Raw genomic sequence first — 24,599 nt, forward strand, 5'->3', positions numbered from 1 at the left:
ATGAATAATTGCAATTTTTCACAGATTACTATTAGAAAGATTTCTCACCATAGCAAAAAGATATCTCTCCATGGTAATTTGCTACCGTTGACCACTAGAGGCAAATGTTCAATTTGAAAACGAAATCTAACAATTTAACTACTTACCAACAGATGGTGCTTAGGGAAGTAAGTTGACATTTAATAAAACTAACTGATAGTTGTCATTCGTGAAATTTACAAGTTTTTGGAATGTAATACAATTGTGAGACTTTCATAGTGTATACCTAAAAAAATTTTTGAAATTAATAATTCGGCGCATGAAGATACTCGACCTAAATAACTTAGTGCTCGATTTCACTAATTGTCATAACAATCACTTACACTATAGGCTGGAATTACCCATTTAAAATTTTTCATTCCAGTTTATTTTGCGGTTATGTTTTTGAAATCTATATGTAAGGTAATCAAATATTGGTAAATAAAAATATATAATATATGTACATATGAAAAAGTTGAGTTTGATTAATGATGACATGTAGAACAAAGTATGTTATGCGGCATACTCGAAGATTGCCGAGCAATGCTCGGTCGACCAGGTACTTATTTCTTAATGTAAGTATTGTTTTCAATAAAACCGTTTAACTAAAAAATTTTGTTTAGTTATTCTATTTTCAAGTTTTTAATCTTAATTGCCTATTATTTCTCATTCTATTTAGTTCATTTAGTGACTCATTATTACATAACTCTTTCCTGGCAATTTGTTACAATCCAAGTCCTAGAACTCTAAAGTATTTTGATGTCACTTCTACCGGTCTGTATATAATATTTGTTCCAAATATGAGCCAAAAAGGACCACAGATACGAGTATTTTTAATATCTCGATCCTTGCCGCACCTAGCGAAATTTTTTTCATAAAGCGATTTCTATTTCTGTATGTAATATGTGTTCCAAATATGAGCCACATCGGACCACAAACATCTCGATCCTTGCGCAACCTGGCGGCGATATTTTTTTATATGTCGCTTTCTATTCATGTATGTAATATGTGTTCCAAATTTGAGCTTCATCGGAGCACAAAAACGATTTTTTTAATATCTCGATATCTGCGCCACCTATCGGAGTTTTTTTCTTATTGCATTGTCATCGGGTTCTGAACTATATTCCAAGTTTGAAGCTTGTAGCTTATCGGGAAGTTACTTAAATTTCAATTACAGAATTCGTGCCGCCCGGTCTGTCAAGTCAAGCTAAATCAAACCGTTTAAAAAACAACAGATACGAGATCGATCGAGAAAATTAACTGAGAGGGTTGGCAGTGAGCGATTGATAGAATGCATCACAAAACAAAATAGCATATGTAAGAATAAAACATTTAAAGGTGTAAAGATTTTTGAAAATTTCAGCCTAAGGAAAGCATGTTTCTATGCTCTTGGCTAACAGATATAGACACATACGAAAATATTATTAAAAAAAAAGAAAATTAACCTTGTGAGTCGTATGCCGTAGGCTTTGTAGTTTTGTCCATGCCTTTCCTGCTTCCATTAATTTGGAACCATTCGTATACCCGTGTACAGTATGTTCTGCCTTGGCACCAACCCTCCGGCTTAATTAATCCATTTGCCCGATATTAGATGGCGCTATACTGATATGATCATAAGGCCTGCACTCAAGCTGCCTTGTGGCCTTAAGCCTTGTTGCAGTTGCTAACGCGAATTTTTGGCCATTAGGTCTGCAGGCGGGGTGTGTAGAATGGCATGCAATGCTTTTCTCGGTGTTGGTTTTACGAAGGAAGGAAAGCGGGGTATAAATCAATCACCTTCAGCGAAAATTGTAGTAGAAAAGTACTCTAAGTAGTATATCAGTAGTGTTAGAAATTTTATAAATGCCAACAGGTTTTACGAAAATTATTCAATTTTTACTCAATAGTTCGTGCACTGATTGTTGTATTGCTTTAGTCATTATTTAAGAATTTGTTTGAAGCATGTTTAAAATTCTCATTTAGGGCTCCTTTGAAAAAATAAAGAAAATACAGCAGAATGTCAAAAAACCTAACGTAAAAGAGATTGGATCGTTTGTTTTTAACAAATTAGATTGTATTTTTTTTGTATTTCGTTCGTTTTTTGGAGTATAGTTTACACACTTACTCCAGTACTGAAACCGAATTAGGAGTTAGGGCGACAAAAAATTGAAGCAAAATACTAGAAAATGAAGTAGTGACATATAGGTATAAATTATTTCAATAACCGATTAACCATTTCAGAGCTATTGCGATTTAAACAATTTATTGCTATCACGGATGCCAACGTAGACTCAGGGTGTACATTTACCTATTTATTCTCAAACTTAGGAAAGCTCTTTCCCTTTAAATATTCATGGAATCTTTCCGAATTAACCTTTAATTTGGAATATGCGGAACATATTCGCTGATGCTTCCTTACGCGGTCCAAACATATTAATATTCCAAATATAAAAACGAGTTCATACATAAATACTTAAATATAGTCGAATGCTCCGAACATACGGAATGAATAAGTTAGCACGTTCAAAGAGTACAACACATCGTTGTGGCATTTATAGTATGTATTTACTTGAGGAATTTTTACATGAGTCGTTTTTTTAGTCGACCATGAATTTAAATTTTGATTTGGGTTTCGGAGGTTTACGGAAGTGCACGATTCCATAGTTTTCATAAAATCTCCATTTTTTCATCACAACTAATACATAATATTTAATAAATTCACCAATTTACGGAAGCCCACATTCCATAGGTTTCACACAATCTCCTTTTTTCATTCCAACTAGTAGATCCTGGTATATTTAATAAATTCACCATAGAGTCAGACAAGTAATACCAAGGAATTACGCAGCTCAGTACTTGTCTCGCAATTGTAAATGACTTCCCTCCTATCTCTACTCCTAATATTTTTCATTGCAAAAAAACAACAAAACCTACTGGATGTCAATTCGAATTGGCAGCAAGATGGCCGATGTCTTGTGATTGAATCATGAGTAAAAACTTCAAAGTTTGCAAAGATTTTTTAAAATTTCAGGAAGCATGTTTCAGATATAGACAAACACGAAAATATAATTAAACAAAAGATCATTCATGTAGAATGGGGAAAAAGTATTTAGATTCTTGGGGTTCAATCCCAAGGCGGTGGAATGTACTCGTATCACCCAAAGTGGATGTAGTAAATGTGGAGGCAATCATGATTTCAAAAGATTGTTAATCAAATATATTTATGTTAGTGAGTAAAAAATAAGAGAGATATACAAAAAATTATAAAAGTTATTGGACTAACTGATGAGAGCCTTGGCAGTGAGCAATTGATAGAATGTATTACAAAACAAGAATGCATATGTGAGGGTAAAAACTTCAAAGTTGTAAAGAAAATATTGTTAAACAAAAGAGCATTCATATAGAATAGGGAAATAGTAATTAGGTCCTTTAAATGCTGGGATTCAATTACAAGGCGGTTGAATGTACTCGTATCAACCAAAGACCATGTAGTAAATATGGAGGGAATCATGATTTCAAAGATTCTTAATAAAAAACATATATGTATGTAATTGTGTAAAACTCTTATCTATATCTATTACTAATATATATTTTAAAGCCGTTTTTCCTGGACCGCAAAGCTCCAAAACGGCTGGACTGAATTAAATGAAACTTTGCACTTAGTTTTTGCTTGAGCCGGACATGGTTATAGGCAAAAAAAAGTATAAGAATCCGGAAAGGTTTTGGAGATATCCCACAAAATGTGGACCAGGGTAACCTTATAACGTTTTCATACAATATGGGTATCAAATGAAAGGTGTTGACGAGTGCTTCAACACGGTGTAGTGATTAGTCCCATATAAGACCCCGTTTTTGAGGTATTGACCAAAATATGGACCAGGTGTGGCCCTAAACGGTTGTCCTACAAAGTAAGGCGCGATAACCTCCGAAGAGATTTTAGGCCGAGCTTCTCTTCCAGTTTGCGTCGTGCTCCTTTTTTTAGTTTTTCCTACAAATTTCCGGGACGGGACCTACTTGTTTTATGCCCACTCCGAACGGCATCTGCGAGGCAGATGAGTTTTCACTGAGAGCTTTTCATGGCAGAAATACACTCGGAGTGCTTGCCAAACACTGCCGAGGGGCGACCCCGCTTAGAAAAATTTTCTTCTAATTGAAAAACCTTATTTCTAAAATTTTGATGTTGCTTTGCCCGGGGTGTGAACCCAGGGCATTCGGTGTGATAGGCGGGGCACGCTACCATCACACCACGATGGCCGCCAGGTATTGAGGTATTGACCAAAATATGGACCAGGTGTGACCTTAGACGGGTTTCCTACAATATGGGTGTCAAATGAAAGGCTTGGCGTAGTTCTTAGTCCCGTGTGAAACCTTGTTTTCGGGATATTCACCAAAATGTGGACCATGTTACTTAATTTTTCTATTAAGTATGTAATCAAATTTAACGTTGCGGCATCTATCGAGCTGTTAAGATATGTAACAGAAAAGTATTTGCATACATGTAATCAAACGGTGCGGCATCTATCGAGCTGTTAAGATAACAGAAAAGTATTTGCATACATGTAATCATTAACAGGTTGCTTACAGCGCCGATTACTGTTGCAATTTTTTTGATTCTCAGGTTTTAGTTTTATGAAGATGGCCATGCCACGCTATTAGCTGTTTTTAAAATAGAGTACGATTTGCTTTTTGTTTGAAAGTTAATAGCGTATTTGTTTCTTACTGCGTGAGTACATGTTAAAAAAGAATTAAAATCAGTGAAAATTTATATAACTCTGCGAATAATTGTGAAACAGTTGAAAACAGTGAAAGTTTATAATTTACGAATAGTTGCTTTCACGAATAGTTGTGTACATTTAAAAAAGGAATTAAAATCAGAGAAAATTTATATACAGTCACTCATAAAAACAAGTATATACCCCTTTTTGGAAAGTTCTCACCAATTTCGGCTTCAGCAAATTTATTTTAACTAATTTCCTATAAGAAAATGTATCAAGATCTAATAAAAAAAAACTATAAAAAGGTGTATACTTAAGTAAAGGTGTATACTTATTTTTGTGAGTAACTGTGCCTATACGAATAGGTGTGAGCTTGCTAAAAATGAAAATGCCGAAAGTGCAAACCAGACTAAGTCGCAAAACACCGCACAATGCGTTAACAGCAGCTACATATCGTGCGCAAGAACGCATTCCGATTTATTGTTGTAGATGCGCGTTTAATTACCAATTAAATTACGATTATGCCAACTCAAAGGATCTTCAATAGGAAGAATGAATGTAGTTTGTGTTCATTGCGGTGCAAAAAAATGGAGTGGCGAGGCGCCAGGTTTATGCTGTGCTGGAGGTAAGATAATTCTTCCTAATCTTCAGGAGCCGCCGGATCCACTAAAATGCCTAATTCTGGGCACTCATCCATTATCAAAGCATTTTCTGGATAATGCCAGAAAGCACAATAGTTTTTTTTTTTAAATGACTTCTTTTGGCACGCATGAGATAAGAGAAGGAAATTTCATGCCCACTTACAAAATTCAAGGTCAGGTATACCATCTTATTGGATCACTATTACCAGAACCGAATGCACATGCCCAGTACCTACAAATGTATTTTATTTCCGAGGCTGACCAAACCTCCATTCGCTCAAACATGATACCAACGTTAAATTTGGAAGTTATAGATAGACCACAAAATTCACTGCATATATATAAAGGATTTATACCCATCCATACCACTATCGGAGACTTTGGACATAGTTAGCTCAACAATAGCTCATAATACAAAAACCAAAGTGAAAAGTATGCAAATCGCAAATACGCTAAGAACCACTTTACGTCAAAACTATTTTCAATTCAACAATAAAATATATAGACAAACAAACGGTATTGGAAAGGGAAGCCCCACATCAGCCATTCTTATGGAAGTCTTCATGCAAAATTTGGAAGAAAAGTACATACAGGAGTTGAAGTCTAAATTAGGCGTGTCATTTTATGCTGGATACGTGGATGACATAATATGCGTTTTAACTACTAATAACGAAGAGCTTGTACTGGAGTACCTCAACAAGCAGCACGGAAATATAAAATTTACAATGGAAACTGAAAAAGACGGAGGAATCAACTATCTAGACGATAAATATTGATAAACTTGCTATGACATATATATTGTAACGAATTTACTGCAAATCCTCTTATTTGCAACATTCTGCTAAGTTCGAATCACTAAACTGTTGAATAAATAACACCACTATTCAGTAATGCAAAATGGTCTTTATTAGACTACTTTCAATAACTCTACTATTGCTCGACAGATAGCGTGCTTAATCAAAACTGATTCTCGCGCCTCTACTGGTGTCGCCTTTTATACTGTTTGGTTTACTCGTTGACATTCCTAGGCGGTTCTGTTCTAGAATCTACTAGTTGGCAGGGTGCGCAAAAATTCGATCGCGATTGCTCAAAAACATGATTTTCTCGTATTATCTCATTTTGCGTTCGCGATTTCTCGCGATAAATACTTATAAGGACGAACGATTGCAAAACAATATATGTATACCTTTTTCGTTTTTGAGATACTAGATAAACAACTTTTCACAGCAGCCTTTCCGCCGCGATCGACCGCTTTGTACGCTCGTTCAATTTCGATGTGTATACACAAAATTATTGCCTGCGGTCTCTCAACTACGAAAAATATTTTAACGAACGTTCGTTGAACTTAGCATTTATCGTGAGAGATCGAATTTTTGAGCAATCGCGATTGTTCTTCCTACAGTGCGAATGCAAAAGTTGAGTTTAATCAGTCGAAAAAAAGTTATATATACGTGGTAGATTGTTTTTAATCTTATTAGTATTATATTAATAAAAAAAAACAAGTAAGAACGGGACTGTCTTCGGCTGTGCCGAAGACTTCATACCTTTCATGAATGGGGCTGAACAATAATCTTATCCCGTTCGTAATCTCCGAATAATCGGATGTATAAGATAAGAAATATATAGTGAACAGATCTACATACCTTAACGATTTTTAAGATAAATATAAAATAAAAAACAGGTAGGTAATTCGTGTGAGGATGCAAAGTTTCAGGTTTTTTGTGGTCTGCGTGTAAAAGCTATGACTACGAATCACGTATTTCAAAAATATATGACGAAAACGTAACTATTTGATGAAATTTGATGAATTTTGAAGATTCTAGCCGTAAAAAAGGGGTCAAAATGACAGTTTATATGAAGTATATAATATATATACGACCGATCTCTATGATTTTTTCAGACAACAATATATGCTATATACGTAAGCATTTTGTGAAATTTGAAGCTTCTAACTGTTAAAACGGGGCAGAAATTGCGTAAAGTTTCTTATCTGAACAATCGGTTGTTTGAGATATATACTATGTGTACCACCGATCTCAATGATTTTTTCAGACATCAATATATGCTATACACGTAAGCAGTTGGTGAAATTTGAAGCTTCTAGCTGTTAAAATGGGGTCGAAATCGTAAAAAAATATATATATACTATATATATATACTATATATACCATCATATATATATTATATATATCACCGATCTCCATGATTTTTTGACACAACAATACATACTATATACGTAAGCAATCGGTGAAATTTGAAGCTTATAACTGTTAAAATGGGGAAGAAATTGCGCAAAGTTTCTTATCTGAACAATCGGTTGTATGGGATATATACTATATATACCACCGGTATCTATGATTTTCTCAGACAACAATATATGCTATACACGTAAGCATTTGGTCAAATTTGAACATATCTAAACGATTTTTAAGATAAATATAAAATAAACAATTAAGAACGGGACTGTCTTCGGCTGTGCCGAAGACTTCATACCTTTCATGAATGGGGCTGAACAATAATCTTATCCCGTTCGTAATCTCCGAATAATCGGATGTATAAGATAAGAAATATATAGTGAACAGATCTACATACCTTAACGATTTTTAAGATAAATATAAAATAAAAAACAGGTAGGTAATTCGTGTGAGGATGCAAAGTTTCAGGTTTTTTGTGGTCTGCGTGTAAAAACTATGACTACGAATCACGTATTTCAAAAATATATGACGAAAACGTAACTATTTGATGAAATTTGATGAATTTTGAAGATTCTAGCCGTAAAAAAGGGGTCAAAATGACAGTTTATATGAAGTATATAATATATATACGACCGATCTCTATGATTTTTTCAGACAACAATATATGCTATATACGTAAGCATTTTGTGAAATTTGAAGCTTCTAACTGTTAAAACGGGGCAGAAATTGCGTAAAGTTTCTTATCTGAACAATCGGTTGTATGAGATATATACTATGTGTACCACCGATCTCAATGATTTTTTCAGACATCAATATATGCTATACACGTAAGCAGTTGGTGAAATTTGAAGCTTCTAGCTGTTAAAATGGGGCCGAAATCGTAAAAAAATATATATATACTATATATATATACTATATATACCATCATATATATATTATATATATCACCGATCTCCATGATTTTTTGACACAAAAATACATACTATATACGTAAGCAATCGGTGAAATTTGAAGCTTATAACTGTTAAAATGGGGGGCAAAGTTTCTTATCTGAACAATCGGTTGTATGGGATATATACTATATATACCACCGGTATCTATGATTTTCTCAGACAACAATATATGCTATACACGTAAGCATTTGGTCAAATTTGAACATATCTAAACGATTTTTAAGATAAATATAAAATAAAAAATAGGTAGGTAATCTGTGTGAGGATGCAAAGCTTCACGTTTTTTGTGGTCTGCATGTAAAAACTATGGCTACGAATCACGTATTCCAAAAATATATGACGTAAACGTAACTATTTGATGAAATTTGTTGAATTTTGAAGCTTCTAGCCGTAAAAAAGGGTCCAATATGACAGTTTATATGAAGTATATAATATACATACCACCGATCTCTATGATTTTTTCAGACAACAATATATGCTATATACGAAAGCATTTTGTGAAATTTGAAGCTTCTAACTGTTAAAACGGGGCAGAAATTGCGCAAAGTTTCTTATATGAACAATCGGTTGTATGAGATATATACTATGTATACCACCGATCTCAACGATTTTTTCAGACATCAATATATGCTATACACGTAAGCAGTTGGTGAAATTTGAAGCTTCTAGCTGTTAAAATGGGGTAGAAATTGCGAAAAGTTTCTTATCTGAACAATCGGTTGTATGAGATATATACTATATATACAACCGATCTCTATGATTTTTTCAGACGACAATATATGTTATATACGTAAGCAATCAGTGAAATTTGAAGCTTATAGCTGTTAAAATGGGGTAGAAATTGCGAAAAGTTTCTTATCTGAACAATCGGTTGTATGAGATATATACTATATATACAACCGATCTCTATGATTTTTTCAGACAACAATATATGCTATATACATAACCAATCGGTGAAATTTGAAGCTTATAGCTGTTAAAATGGGGTAGAAATTGCGAAAAGTTTCTTATCTGAACAATCGGTTGTATGAGATATATACTATATATACAACCGATCTCTATAATTTTTTCAGACAACAATGTATGCTATATAAGTAAATATTCGGTGAAATTTGAAGCTTCTAGCTGTTAAAATGGGGCTAAAATTTGCGAAATTATATATATATATACTATATATATATACTATATATACCACCATATATATACTATATATACCACCGATCTTTATGATTTTTTCAGACAACAATATATGCTATATACGTAAGCATTCGCTGAAATTTGAAGCCTCTAGCTCTTAAAATAGGGCAGTAATTACGAAAAGTTCCTTATCTGAACAATCGGTTGTGGGGGATATATACTATATATACGACCGATCTCATAAATTTTTTCAGGCAACAATATGTGCAATATACGAAAGTATATGGTGAAGTTTGAAGCTTCAATCTGTTAAATTGGGTAAGATATTACAAAAATCCTCTTTTTCTGAAAAATCGGTTGTATGGAGGATATATGCTATAGTGGTCCGATCCGGTCGGTTCCGACAAATGTCTAATCGGACACCCAAATACACCTGCTCACCAAATTTTATCAAGATATCTCAAAAATTGAGGGACTAGTTTGCATACAAACAGACAGACGGACAGACGGACAGACGGACATGGCTAAATCAACTCAGCTCTTCAACCTGATTATTTCGGTATACTTAATGGTGGGTCTATCTATTTTCCTTTAAGGACTTACAATTTTCGGTTTCGTGACGAAATTAATATACCATTTCATTTTCATGAAAGGTATAAAAATAGGTAGGTAATCTGTGTGAGGATGCAAAGCTTCACGTTTTTTGTGGTCTGCATGTAAAAACTATGGCTACGAATCACGTATTCCAAAAATATATGACGTAAACGTAACTATTTGATGAAATTTGTTGAATTTTGAAGCTTCTAGCCGTAAAAAAGGGTCCAATATGACAGTTTATATGAAGTATATAATATATATACCACCGATCTCTATGATTTTTTCAGACAACAATATATGCTATATACGAAAGCATTTTGTGAAATTTGAAGCTTCTAACTGTTAAAACGGGGCAGAAATTGCGCAAAGTTTCTTATCTGAACAATCGGTTGTATGAGATATATACTATGTATACCACCGATCTCAACGATTTTTGCAGACATCAATATATGCTATACACGTAAGCAGTTGGTGAAATTTGAAGCTTCTAGCTGTTAAAATGGGGTAGAAATTGCGAAAAGTTTCTTATCTGAACAATCGGTTGTATGAGATATATACTATATATACAACCGATCTCTATGATTTTTTCAGACGACAATATATGTTATATACGTAAGCAATCAGTGAAATTTGAAGCTTATAGCTGTTAAAATGGGGTAGAAATTGCGAAAAGTTTCTTATCTGAACAATCGGTTGTATGAGATATATACTATATATACAACCGATCTCTATGATTTTTTCAGACAACAATATATGCTATATACATAACCAATCGGTGAAATTTGAAGCTTATAGCTGTTAAAATGGGGTAGAAATTGCGAAAAGTTTCTTATCTGAACAATCGGTTGTATGAGATATATACTATATATACAACCGATCTCTATAATTTTTTCAGACAACAATGTATGCTATATAAGTAAATATTCGGTGAAATTTGAAGCTTCTAGCTGTTAAAATGGGGCTAAAATTTGCGAAATTATATATATATATACTATATATATATACTATATATACCACCATATATATACTATATATACCACCGATCTTTATGATTTTTTCAGACAACAATATATGCTATATACGTAAGCATTCGCTGAAATTTGAAGCCTCTAGCTCTTAAAATAGGGCAGTAATTACGAAAAGTTCCTTATCTGAACAATCGGTTGTGGGGGATATATACTATATATACGACCGATCTCATAAATTTTTTCAGGCAACAATATGTGCAATATACGAAAGTATATGGTGAAGTTTGAAGCTTCAATCTGTTAAATTGGGTAAGATATTACAAAAATCCTCTTTTTCTGAAAAATCGGTTGTATGGAGGATATATGCTATAGTGGTCCGATCCGGTCGGTTCCGACAAATGTCTAATCGGACACCCAAATACACCTGCTCACCAAATTTTATCAAGATATCTCAAAAATTGAGGGACTAGTTTGCATACAAACAGACAGACGGACAGACGGACATGGCTAAATCAACTCAGCTCTTCAACCTGATTATTTCGGTATACTTAATGGTGGGTCTATCTATTTTCCTTTAAGGACTTACAATTTTCGGTTTCGTGACGAAATTAATATACCATTTCATTTTCATGAAAGGTATAAAAATGGGGAAAACGTCGAATATTGACAAGGCAAAACTTGTAGCCTTTAATAACGATACCAATTTGTCAAAATGCCTTTTATGCGAAAAAGAGGTTAAAGGGCATATTTTAGGAAACATTAAAAGACACTACGAGACCATACATAAACATAGCTTTGGTGAAGTTGAGCCATCCACAAGTGCAAGTAAGGACTCAAGTCATGTAAAATTAAATAAAACCGAGTTTATAAAATGTTGTGTTGGACTGGTAACTGTAAAAAACATACCCTTTCGAATTTTCGACGACGAACTATATTTTAAGCAAATGATTGCACCCTATGAAAAAAAGTTTAACTTAAATTTGAATTCTAAAAATATCGTTGAACACGTGAACCTTATCTCAGATAACATAAAAAATATTTTGAAACAAAACTTTTCCAAGAAAATGTTATATTTAAAAAATGTTATGGGAAAAAGTATATTGGGTATAAATATTCAATACATCAAAGATTTTAAAATTGTGATAAACACTATTGGTATGATACAACTGAAAAAGAGGCATATGGCACATTTCTTAAAAGAGGAAATATTAAAATGCCTACGGGAATATCAAATAGAACTGACACAAATTTATTCAACTACATCAGACAACGGGAGAAACATGATAAAAGCCTCCCAACTACTCCAGCAGGAAATATCAGACTTGCAGACTTAGATGCCTTGAAAAACTTTTTCATTATAACAACACCCACCCAATGTACATATGTATATGCATTTGTAGAATTTCTCATTAGTGATAATTTTGTATGTACTTGGGACCTACTCTAGACGATCGCAATACATATAAATTAGAAATAAATTCAAGTAAATTGTTCAGTTTTGTTAAATGCTTATTACAAAAATAGTAACTTTTCTTTGTGTTAGGAGGGGATAACCCTTTATGGCTTAATGTATGAGAACATTTAAAAAATTTTTTTTATTTATTTACAATTTATCTAAAAATTAATTAATTAAATTTTTCACATATTACTTATAAAAAAAGAGATTCTTTTCATTTAACTTATCAAGGGAAAACTCAAATATATTACATAACCATTATTTAAAAGATTGTTTATTTTACAACATCATATTGATTTTCAAACGAACGATCGCGATCGATCGCGCGATCGATCTTTTTAAAACGAGAAAATATTTGAGTTTTGCAGTGGACGCTCGCAAATAACTATCGATACCGAAAAATCGAATTACCACGCTTGAAAAGAAGTTTTGTCGCTCGTATTAGTTTGTGAAAATTGTTGTATCTTGTGAGAGATTAGTTATTCATTCGTAGGCAAATTCGATTTCTCACTAGCGAGAAATGCCAAGCACTCAATTTTAATTGAGCGATAAGTTGTTTGAGAGATCGTATTTTGAGCGTTCTCCGCACGCTGCTAGTTGGTTATCTGCTATAAGTTTCCCAGCTATAACTACAGATGCACAATTTTTATAGCTTCTCTCACAGCTCATGCGCGTGTGTTTGTGAGCGACACTTCCACAATTATATTGCATATCTCAGATAAGATATCGGCATGTGTTTTTGCGTTGCTTCTCTGCTGCGTGTACGTACATATGTGTAGACATAATGATTGAATTATTGATGTGCATCAAGTCACTGCTTAGCATCGGCTTAGAGATGGCAGTACCCTCAGTGTTGCTAATATTCGTAACAATCTAAAGCCAACGGCCACCGACACAATAATACATAATAGCTCAAATCACCCCCAACAGCAAACAAATGCAGCATTAAGGTGTTTTTTCAAGTCTATGTACCATTAGATCTTGATACACTTTCTTATAGGAAATTAGTTAAAATAAATTTGCTGACGCCGAAATTGGTGAGAACTTTCCAAAAAGGGGTATATACTCTTTTTTGTGAGTGACTGTATATAAATTTTCTGATTTTAATTCCTTTTTTAAATGTACACAACTATTCGTGACAGCAACTATTCGTAGATTATAAACTTTCACTGTTTTCAACTGTTTCACAATTATTCGCAGAGGTATATAAATTTTCACTGATTTAATTCTTTTTTAACATGTACTCACGCAGTAAGAAACAAATACGCTATTAACTTTCAAACAAAAAGCAAATCGTACTCTATTTTAAAAACAGCTAATAGCGTGGCATGGCCATCTTCATAAAATTAAAACCTGAGATTCAAAAAAAGAGCAACAGTAATCGACGCTGTATGCAAATACTTTTCTGTTATCTTAACAGCTCGATAGATGCCGCACCGTTTGATTACATGTATGCAAATACTTTTCTGTTACATATCTTAACAGCTCGATAGATGCCGCACCGTTAAATTTGATCACATACTTAATAGAAAAGTTAAGTGACATGGTCCACATTTTGGTGAATATCCCGAAAACAAGGTTTCACACGGGACTAAGAACTACGCCAAGCCTTTCATTTGACACCCATATTGTAGGAAAACCGTCTAAGGTCACACCTGGTCCATATTTTGGTCAATACCTCAATACCTGGCGGCCACCGTGGTGTGATGGTAGCGTGCCCCGCCTATCACACCGAACGCCCTGGGTTCACACCCCGGGCAAGGCAACATCAAAATTTAAGAAATAAGGGTTTTCAATTAGAAGAAAATTTTTCTAAGCGGGTCGCCCCTCAGCAGTGTTTGGCAAGCACTCCGAGTGTATTTCTGCCATGAAAAGCTCTCAGTGAAAACTCATCTGCCTCGCAGATGCCGTTCGGAGTGGGCATAAAACAAGTAGGTCCCGTCCCGCCAATTTGTAGGAAAAATTAAAAAAAGGAGCACGACGCAAATTGGAAGAAAAGCTCGGCCTAAAACCTCTTCGGAGGTTATCGCGCCTTACATTGTAGGACAATCGTCTAGGGCCACACCTGGTCCATATTTTGGTCAATAGCTCAAAAACGGGGTCTTATATGGGACTAATAACTACAATAAAAAAAAAATAACTCAATACCTTATTACCATAAGGTCCACATTTTGTGGGATATCTCCAAAACCTTTCCGGATTCTTATACTTTTACCTCTGAATTTTGTCTTTCTGAAAAAAGCGTTCTGACTAATGTTTTCTGAAAAAATGTGTTTCTGAATTTTTGCTTTCTGAATTTATGGGGGGCACCGTTGATCAGACAATTAAATAAAAGCGTTGGGCGCGTGAAATTTCTAAAAATGTGAGGCGTAGCATAACCTGATTAGGGTTCAGTTGGTCTTACTTATGACTACCAATAGAAATTTGACGCGTCCAACGCTTTTATCTGATCAACGCCCTAGATTGATGAGGAGTGTGATAACTAGTACTTAGGACCTACCTAATTATGTTCTAGCTTTTAGTATTATTATTACTTAATGTAAGTATTGTTTTCAATAAAACCGCTTAACTTAATTTTTTTTAATTATTTTATTTTATACCGTATTCATTTCCAATTTATTCCGCAACCTCCTTCTGCAATAGTTCGGATCATACCTTGTTATTGCATTGTACTAATATCCCTCTTGTACTGCTGTCAGATGGCATTGGTCGATTCGATCACTATTTTAAGCGTTTTCACAAAATAATTTAATTTCTTATCTTACAATGTTGCTGCACTTTATGTAGAAAAAAGATCCACAGTCACCCGAACATGCAATCACATCACATGTATTAATAAAGTCACTGTCTTAAGAATTTCTTTATAATTCATATTATCGATCACTCTTTTAAGCGTTTTCACCCAATAATTTAATTTCTTATCTTACAATGTTGCTGCACTTTATGTAGAAAAAAGATCCACAGTCACTTGAACATGCAATCACATCACATGTATTAATAAAGTCACTGTCTTAAGAATTTCTTTAAAATTCATATTATATATATTCTTAAAATTTGTATTCTTTATAATTCAAAATCAAACTAAAAAGCTTATAGTGCACATGAAAAGAAATCTGGACGCGGATCATACTTCTTCTCTTGGGAAAATTTTAAGCTTCAAATGAATCCATTAAGGCTTAAGACGTTGTCAGTTTTTCCAATGGTTATTGGGCTTATAGGGTAGCATTATTTATTATAGTTCCATGTGACGCATATCAGTGGTATAAAACTTAAGTTATTTGCCCAGAATTGGACTGTTTAATTACCGTTGGTGTTGGTTGTACTTGGTACAGATGTAGGCGTTATAGTTAAACCAGAATTTTGAGACAAAATTCGAACATCACGCATTGAAGCTGAAGTTATGGCAAGTGCTGGATCCCGACCAGAACCAAGACTTAAGTCTACCACATCATCGACATCCATTTTAGCCATGCTCAAATATGTTTAAGTGACCTACAAAGTAAAACGCAAAGGAAAAATGTTTATATAATAATAATAAAAATATTACAGTTTTCCGCAGACATCGAAAATATGTATCTGTTAACAATTTCAAAGGTTTTGAAAATAGCATAAAAGAAAAACCTTACAGTTTGAAATTTTCGTTCTTTCTCTGATTTAACATCTGAAGCGCATATAAGCTGGTTAAATATCGTGTAAATAAAGTATGGGCATAACGAGGAAGAAAAAAAGTCGCTATGTAAAATGTGAAAAAGTTAATTGGCGGGCGAACATTTCACAAATTTAAAACGCCACATAATAATGAAGCACGGAAGATTTCTAGACGGTTTCAGGGCTAATTTCGAAACCACTTTTATATTAAGATATATAAAAACTTTTATTTATGCCCCTCTTACGGTTTACAATTCAACTTAGTTGGGTTGTAATTAACACAACTCAACTTTAAGACAACTCAACTCCTGTTTGGTATTACGAATTACAACTTATTTCAGTTGAAGTTGAATTGTTGTTGCCAACCTAAAAAAGTGATGATTTGACAGATAAATGAACAGCTGATCAATTTGTGGCGGAAATTCAAGCATTTGCAAAAGTGATTTTTCTATTAATAGCAAAATTGATATCAATTAAATAATATTAAAATTATTTTATAAGGACGCAAATTTTGGTGACAAAATTGACATGTCGCGAAATGGAAAAAATTCGCATGATCACTCCAATCCCTTGGAACTACCAAACACCAAGTAAGAAAACGTTTAAGTGACAAATGATGAGCTTCTAATGAAGTTATTTTGCAGATTTGTAAGTTATTTTCGGTTAAGTAAGGAAGAATATTGCTCGAGGGACGACTGTACCCCTATTTTAAAACTGCTGACGGCAGCTATCAAAAATCCTGTGGAAATGATTTTAGTGTTGGACTGGACAACATCTACAGTTAATAAAGAGGTTTTAGATATTTGTGCGAAGTGGATTAAAACGCAAATGACTTCAGAGCAAAGCGCTACAAAAACCGCATTTTACTCTAAAACAGGATTCCCAGGAGTAGTGGGTAGCATCGATGGGACTCACGTTCGCATAATTTCACCTATTTTAGCTGCATCCGAACTGCGCCTTGCCTCGTCCAACTTCGGGATGTCGCTCCAGAAGGTCAAAGAGTTGTTCAATGTAATCCTTGGTTGAAAACTTGTTTTTTCTAAAAATGTGTACAAAATTTCTTATTATAAAGTTTGTTTAAATTAATTTAAAAAAGGTTTAATAACTCGCTTTCCATTTTTTTTTTAATTTTTTTCCATCTGTTTTAATTCTTTTCAAAACGTATCAAATGTGGTATCAAAAGACACGTTTCGACATCCGTTTTAAGAATCCCAAGGCGGAAACTAAAAACTTTATTTCTATCGAAAGATATTTACAAAAACCCATAAAATGGCCCAGAGAGGGTCCGAAATATGAGGCCCGATCATAGTTTTTTTGCACAGAACACCTTTCTGTGTTTGCGGCCTTCGGCCGCGATTTGTAACAATAGCCCTGGGCGGGTGCAACAACTTTCTGCATTAGTGTGTACAAAAAATCTCGCAAAATACAACAACCACATGAAAATTTGAACCGAAATTATATGACAGAAATGAAATTTTTAATTTTTGCTTTCGGATTCTAAAAACGGAGGTCGAAACGTGTCTTTTGATACCAACTTTGAAAATGTTTGTTAGAAATTAGGTGGTGAACCGTCTTGTAAAACCTTAACTTTTTTCCAAACAACTGCAAAATTGTATGAGACAACTGCTAGTAATCAGTTGTCAGATTTTGATGTCTTTGACAACTACACCAACACAAGGTTGTAAATGGTAATTCCACAAAAAGTTGTTCCACCGACACTGTTTTTGACAGGTTGAGTTGTAATCTGTAATACCACATTGCAAAATTTCAACTGAAACAGAGTTGAGTTGTAAACGGTAATAGGTGTATTAATTATATAATACGCCTAAATGTATGCGTATACAATATTTTTAAAATTTTCGATTATTGAAATATCAAAATACTTAATGAAAATAAATTTATTGAATAAACTAATGAAATTAAAAAGTATATAAAGTTAAAATAAAATTTATAATGTATTAAAAGGAACCCTATATTACTCCCCCTTCAAGAAAATTTAATATTAAACAAATGGAACGTAACTCTCTTTTTGTGTTGTTTGTGTCTGTTTTCGATTATTGCCGGTTTTAATCTGTCAATTGGAATAGTCTTCATATTATTATTGACTTTAACTTTAAAAGATTTCTGGTCTTCTTCAACAATTTTATAAGGTCCCTCATATGGTTGTTGCAATGAATGTTTATTAATAACCCGAACAAATGCAAATTTACAAGTTTGAAGATATTTTGGAACATAAATTCCAATATCAAAATCTTTACGATGACTTAAATTTGAACTAATACGTCATAAAAAAAGTCGTGTTATTGATGAAAATTTGTGATCGGTCGCACCTATTGGATGGGACGAAGCACTGCTACAACAACAACAACAACAACGACGACGACGACAATGTGTTCCCCGTTGCATCGTTTCTACGGTCATTACAGCTACGTAACGAAACGACAATTAGTAAACTCATTAGGTGGTATCTTAAGGCGAGAAAGCTAGAAAGTTGCTAGCAGTTTGCGTAAAAGCAACAATGTTTCATAAAAGTAAAAGTTTTATCCTTGAAAAAAAGAATTAATATAATTGTTTACGAAGGACAAATCATGCAAAATATGGATATATTAGGCGGAGAACATTACAATGAATTATTCTTAGAAGAAATTATAGACGAAATATATTAAATAGGTGACTTTATCCTCTCATTTTCGAAGTGGCCGACCACAAAAGCCAATGTACGCGTTGATAGGAAGATCGTCGTCATCGCTCTTCTGAATGCATTTAAAACTTCTCCAGAATCTTCCGCGGAATTGATGGATAATATAAACATAAAAACTAACATAGCAACCGCACAATGTCTCTTGAGAAAAAATATTTTGATGGCCCATGGCTAAAAAAACCCCAGTTTCCACCACAAAAACGCGATCCCGCACGCTAACCGGTATTACAAAAACATAAATTGGACAGGGAACGATTGTACATGATTCATATTCTCTTATGAGTGCAAAATAAGTTTTATTCAGTTAAGGTTCGCGATGCGTAGTAAGTCCCAAAAATCAAGAAGATTGAGTCAAAACTGCGTTAGGGCAGCAGTGAAGGATTCTCCGTATATAATGGTGTGGAACGCATTAAAAATCGTGAGAGTTCTAAGATTTTGTTGATGGGGAGTTAAGTAACTCCGCTGCCTACATTGACAGCATTCAAGAGGGCATCTTACCAAGAATTGGGGGGCTAATCGAGCACAGTAATCTGAACGCAGCTATGAATCCATATTTTTGTACTTTTGGGGCTAACCACGCATTACAAAACTGAATTGAATTTATTTTGCGCTATTCAGAGAATATGCCTCGTCTCCAGTCGCTCCGAGGCCAGTCTCTTTTTTCGCAGAACCAGCTTAGTAGGGGGGAAGGATTATAATGCTACGAAGCTTGTTTTATTCTAGCCAGGGACCATCTAATTAGTTTACCTCAAGTGACGGCGGACCAGCAAAAATGGAACAATTTTAAATGTATTCAGAGGAGCTATCCTGACGATATTCCTATTAACGCGTTCAGTGGCCTTTCGTGGTCGTCCACTCTGATAACGTCACCTATACAATATATTTCGTCCAGAATCTCCTTAGGGATAATTCATTATAATGTTCTCCGCTAACGCTTTCCATATTTTGAGGAATTTGATCTTTTTAGACAATTATATTAATTTTTTCTTCAAGGATAAGAAATATAGTTGATTTTACGTAAACTGCTAGAGACTTTCTAACTTTCTCGCCTTAAAATACCACATAACTAGTTAAGGAATTATCGATATTGACCGCAATAACTAAAAAGTTTCGTTACGCAGCTGTAGTGACTGTAGAAACGCCGTAACAGGAAAAACAGTTTCCTCGATTTTTCCTTTTTTTGACCGGAAGTGTACTTAAAGTTTCAGTTGATGGCACAACAAGTTCCCCCGGCAAACGTAAATTTTGGCCAAAAACCATTTCCGCTGGTGTAGCCGAAATATATTCTTTGTAAATTGATGTTAAACCAAGAAGTATAACAGGTAATTCATCATACCAAGTATTTATTCCATCCCTAGCCATAATAGTTGCCTTTAACTGTCTCTATGAAATCTCTCAACAATACCATTACCCTGAAGGCGATACTTAGATGTTGTTATTTGATGACTGCCAAGTAACTTAGTTAACTCTGAAAATAATTTTGATGTAAACTGACTACCTTCAACAGTAGTAAGTTTCAATGGAACTCCGAAACGAGAAATACATTCTCTGGAAAATTTGTTTGCAACTGTAGTTGCTGACATATCTTTTAAAGCATATATATGCCTCTGGCGAGAGAGTAAATCTATGAATATTTGTTAAAATAAAACGATGTTCTTTAGAAACTGGCAAAGGTCCAACTATATCTAAATCAATGTGTTCAAATTTGATTTTTGGAATTGGAATTTTGCTAATGGGAGACTTAGTGTGACTATAAGACACTATTTCGACCAAATATTAACATCTTTGGTCATATTAGGCCAATAATAGGGGGACTCATGAAAGCATATAAACTTATAAGGTGTAAAATTATATCCATTTACACACGCTGTTACATATATGAACACACCTAGAAATACTCTTGAGAAACTTGATTGTTTATCAGCTGTATTATTGCCAAACAAAATTTTTTTGATTGTTATACAAATTAAAAAATGCCAAGATTAAGTGAAAAATCAAAACTAAAACGTCTTTACTAAGATATTCTTGTAAATGACTTGCTGATGTTGGAGATTTCTCATGAAAATGCTTGCTGTAATGTCTGCAAGGTTGCATTCCTTTGAGTTTACCGCGTTTACACAATGAAATGTGCGCGTAAATTTATACAAATTGTGTAAATCATTTTTCATACAAAATTTGACAGTTTTTACGCACTAGATAAATTTTTACGTTTACACACTTTATAAGACATTTATACGGTTACATGAGTCCCCCCAATATTTCTTAACTGTAAGTCGTAGTGTAGCTCTCGTACCGGGATGTGCATTTCCATGCAACATGTCAAATACTGTCTTTCGTAATTTACTGGGTACAAATGGACTAGGATTCTCTCCTGAAATTTCACACCAAATATTGAAACTTAAAATAGGGATATTAACTAACTTTAAATTTAAAAATTGAGAATCAGTTATAAGCTTGTTTAAATCACTATCATTCTGTTGTTTCGTATGTAAAATTTTAAAGTTCAGTTCCCCATTCTTCATTGCACTAACTTCAAAGGCTCTGGACAGTGTTTCCGCTACAACATTGGATTCTCCTTTAATATACTGTATATCTTCAGTGAACTGTGTTATGAATTCCAAATGTCTCGTTTGTCAGGGAATCCGTTCTGTTTTTGAATTTAAAGCAGGGGTCAATGGTTTATGGTCAGTATAAACTGTAAATTGTCGTCCTTCCAAAAGATATCTAAAATGTTTTATATTTAAATTAATTGCCAATAATTCCCTGTCAAAAGTACTGTACTTAATATCAGTTGGAGAAAGTTTTTTTTAGAAAACAATGCAATGGGGTCAATCTCATTATTGTAATTTTCAATTAAAATTAATGCCGCTACTCGGCTTGACCGCTTAATATTAGGATTAACCTACAGTCCGGCCAATTTGTAGGAAAAATCAAGAGGAGCACGACGCAAATTGGAAGATAAGCTCGGCCTTAGATCTCTTCGGAGGTTATCGCGCCTTACATTTATTTTATTTTTATATTTAAATTCAAAATTAGTAGTATGTAGTTGTAAAAACTCTCAGAAGGAGACCATTGTCATAAACAAACAGTGGGGACAAAATAAAAAGGACGGTATTGGAAACTCTAGAGGAATAGGATATTAGGTTGGAGCAAATTTATAGGTATTGTATAGATCAGGGCGCTAAAAAACTGGCTAAAATATACCTCTAAAAACTGAGGCTCCAACATGTATCGTGCATATTACGGTATCCGACGGAAGCTTTAGGGTGGAAGCACGGGCAGCTTTACGACAAAATTGTTGCGGATTTTAATTTAAAAGTTATAAATAAGCAATTTAAACTATTTTTGTAATTTAAAACTCAAATCCTCTCCAAAAGCATCCGGCGGATACTTAATAGGCATGAATATTAAGGTCGCACATTTTCAGAAGCATATTTTGGTATAGAAAAAATGTTTTTATACACATTTTCATACAAATATCCAAATATATTCAAACAGTGTAACATCCAATAATAGACAAAATATGCTTAAAACTGTGCAAATTATGAACCACAATTTCACTGAACTTTTCGATTTTGAAGATAAAACTGAAGAAATTAATTTAACAAATTGTATTCATTCCGTGCGGCCCACTCGCTTCAATTATGTGTAACCGATATTCACAAAGAGAACTATTAAGGCCAACATAGAAGATGTTTGCAAAATTTTATGAGGTAGTAAATATAGGCAAGTAATGTTCATATTCATATAAGACTCTTTTAATTGAGTGTTCTATAAAGCGCAGTTTTAGTATGGCAGATATGGGGGTAGTGCAATGAATTTTCAGATCCCATTAAACTAAAATTGTAAAATAATTTCACGACCACTATACATATTTTTAATAGAAAATTGTGAAAATTTAGTGTACTGTATGGGAAAACATTTGAAATGCTAACATTTGCTTGTGCAGAACTACGTTGAATGCGTGTAATAGGGCCGTTTCGCCAATAGATATTGCGACCAGATGGAATACCCTTACCTTATGGCAAAAAAGGTATTGGAAATGAGAGATTTTGTGGATGCAGAAGAAACAATATGTATTATAATAGGCTGGGACTGGCTTCATTAATATGTATCGGCATTGGAACCGTTTCTCGTTGCAACCAAAAAACTACAGGAAGAACAATTACCTCTTTGTGATCTTTCTAAAATCTGGAGCTAAAGCTAAATTTAAGAGAACGGGAGCAAAGCAGTATGCAACATAATTTATATAAACAGGGAACGTTTGTTACTTAACAACGTCACATATTATTATACTATTTACTATTTATTTATATCCTTGTTTAAATTTAATACTGTCCGAACCGCAAAAATCATTAGCAAAGGCAAATTTAAAAGCTAATTAATTAAAACCTGGAGGCTTCGTTTAATTTATTGCTTTACCATAATACCGAATTTCGTTCCGCGATGTCAACACCTGTTTCGCATAACTATATACAATAATAACACCAGCGATGTTGACAATACTTAAAAGAAATATTTATTTTAAATTTATAAAATAACCAAACTATTTGCTTAAATTTATTTACTAAAAAAATTTTTGTTATTTTGTATTTTAAAGGTGTTGCGCATTGAGAAAGATTTTAAAATTAGACCACTTGAAAAAACTTTTCCTGGGATAACTACAATACTAACCAGAGGGACAAATATTAGCATTTTCCCTATACTTTGTTTTTAAAAAAATGTCATACTCTACAAAAATTGCTAATTTAAAGTGGACTTATCATTTTTTCCACTGGTCATAACTTCTAAACGGGTAGAGATATTTCATATATTTTTTTATTAATGAGTTGTAGAGCTCTATACTTTAAGTTAGGTTAGGTTGAACAGGCGGGTCACTAAAGACCTCACATAGACTGAATGTGACCATAGTGTTATCAGAACTTGTTTGACGACCAAACGGAAAAACCCCAATCATTTGCCAGAACTTATATGTTATAGAATAACGTCTGCTGCCTCGAGGTCGGCAACTCTGCCGCACTAATAGATTGAGCCTTGACGTGGCGAGCGCAGGTCACGAATAAAAAATGTTAACGCCGCCAGGCTGAACCATCAATATAAAGGATTCACTTCTTCCTAGGCGACCCATATTAAAGCCCTAATTCTTAATAATAGAAAGTTTCATAAACGACCTGATCTAATTCAAGGATTCTGTTAAGAATTTACCTTTTCTCTCAGCAGAGTAGTGCCCAAACGGCACCATCAGCCGTGGCTTTGCTTTACTTAGCACCCAACAGAAAATGATATACGCAGTCCTAAGGCACTATAAGGTAATTTCTACCGCGTGGCCTTTTTATAAGCTGTTAGACCAAAAAATATAAGCTGTCGCTAAGGTGTACCTTGGGGTGCGATATTGTACTATAAGGAGTGCATGATGAAAACCTAAGCCTGCGACTAGGGTGTTGCTTGCGGAATCTCATGTACTTGCATGCTGCTGGCAACATAACTGGGCATGGGAACTATAGGCACCGTTTTGGTTTGCATAAATTATTCTGCGCTTGCTTACCGCCAGCAGGTGCATGGGTAGATACGTATGTACATATGTACAGTGA

At 34.0% G+C, this 24,599-nt stretch overlaps 1 protein-coding gene across 4 annotated transcripts in view; it reads right to left on the reverse strand.

Annotated features, from left to right (window-relative positions):
* simj (simjang) overlaps positions 1 to 24,599 on the reverse strand; it is a 501,009-nt gene that overhangs the window by 305,316 nt on the left and 171,094 nt on the right. For 3 of the 4 annotated variants that reach the window (XM_067787065.1, XM_067787068.1, XM_067787069.1), the window contains exon 2: positions 15,965 to 16,151. In XM_067787065.1, coding sequence (XP_067643166.1) covers positions 15,965 to 16,130 — 166 coding nt within the window. In that variant the 5' untranslated portion in view covers positions 16,131 to 16,151. Of the gene's footprint in view, positions 1 to 15,964; positions 16,152 to 17,222; positions 17,347 to 24,599 lie in introns of all 4 variants that reach the window. The other variant, XM_067787067.1, reaches the window with a different exon arrangement.

This window comes from Eurosta solidaginis, chromosome 5, assembly GCF_040869045.1.
Source record: "Eurosta solidaginis isolate ZX-2024a chromosome 5, ASM4086904v1, whole genome shotgun sequence".
Taxonomy (NCBI): domain Eukaryota; kingdom Metazoa; phylum Arthropoda; class Insecta; order Diptera; family Tephritidae; genus Eurosta; species Eurosta solidaginis.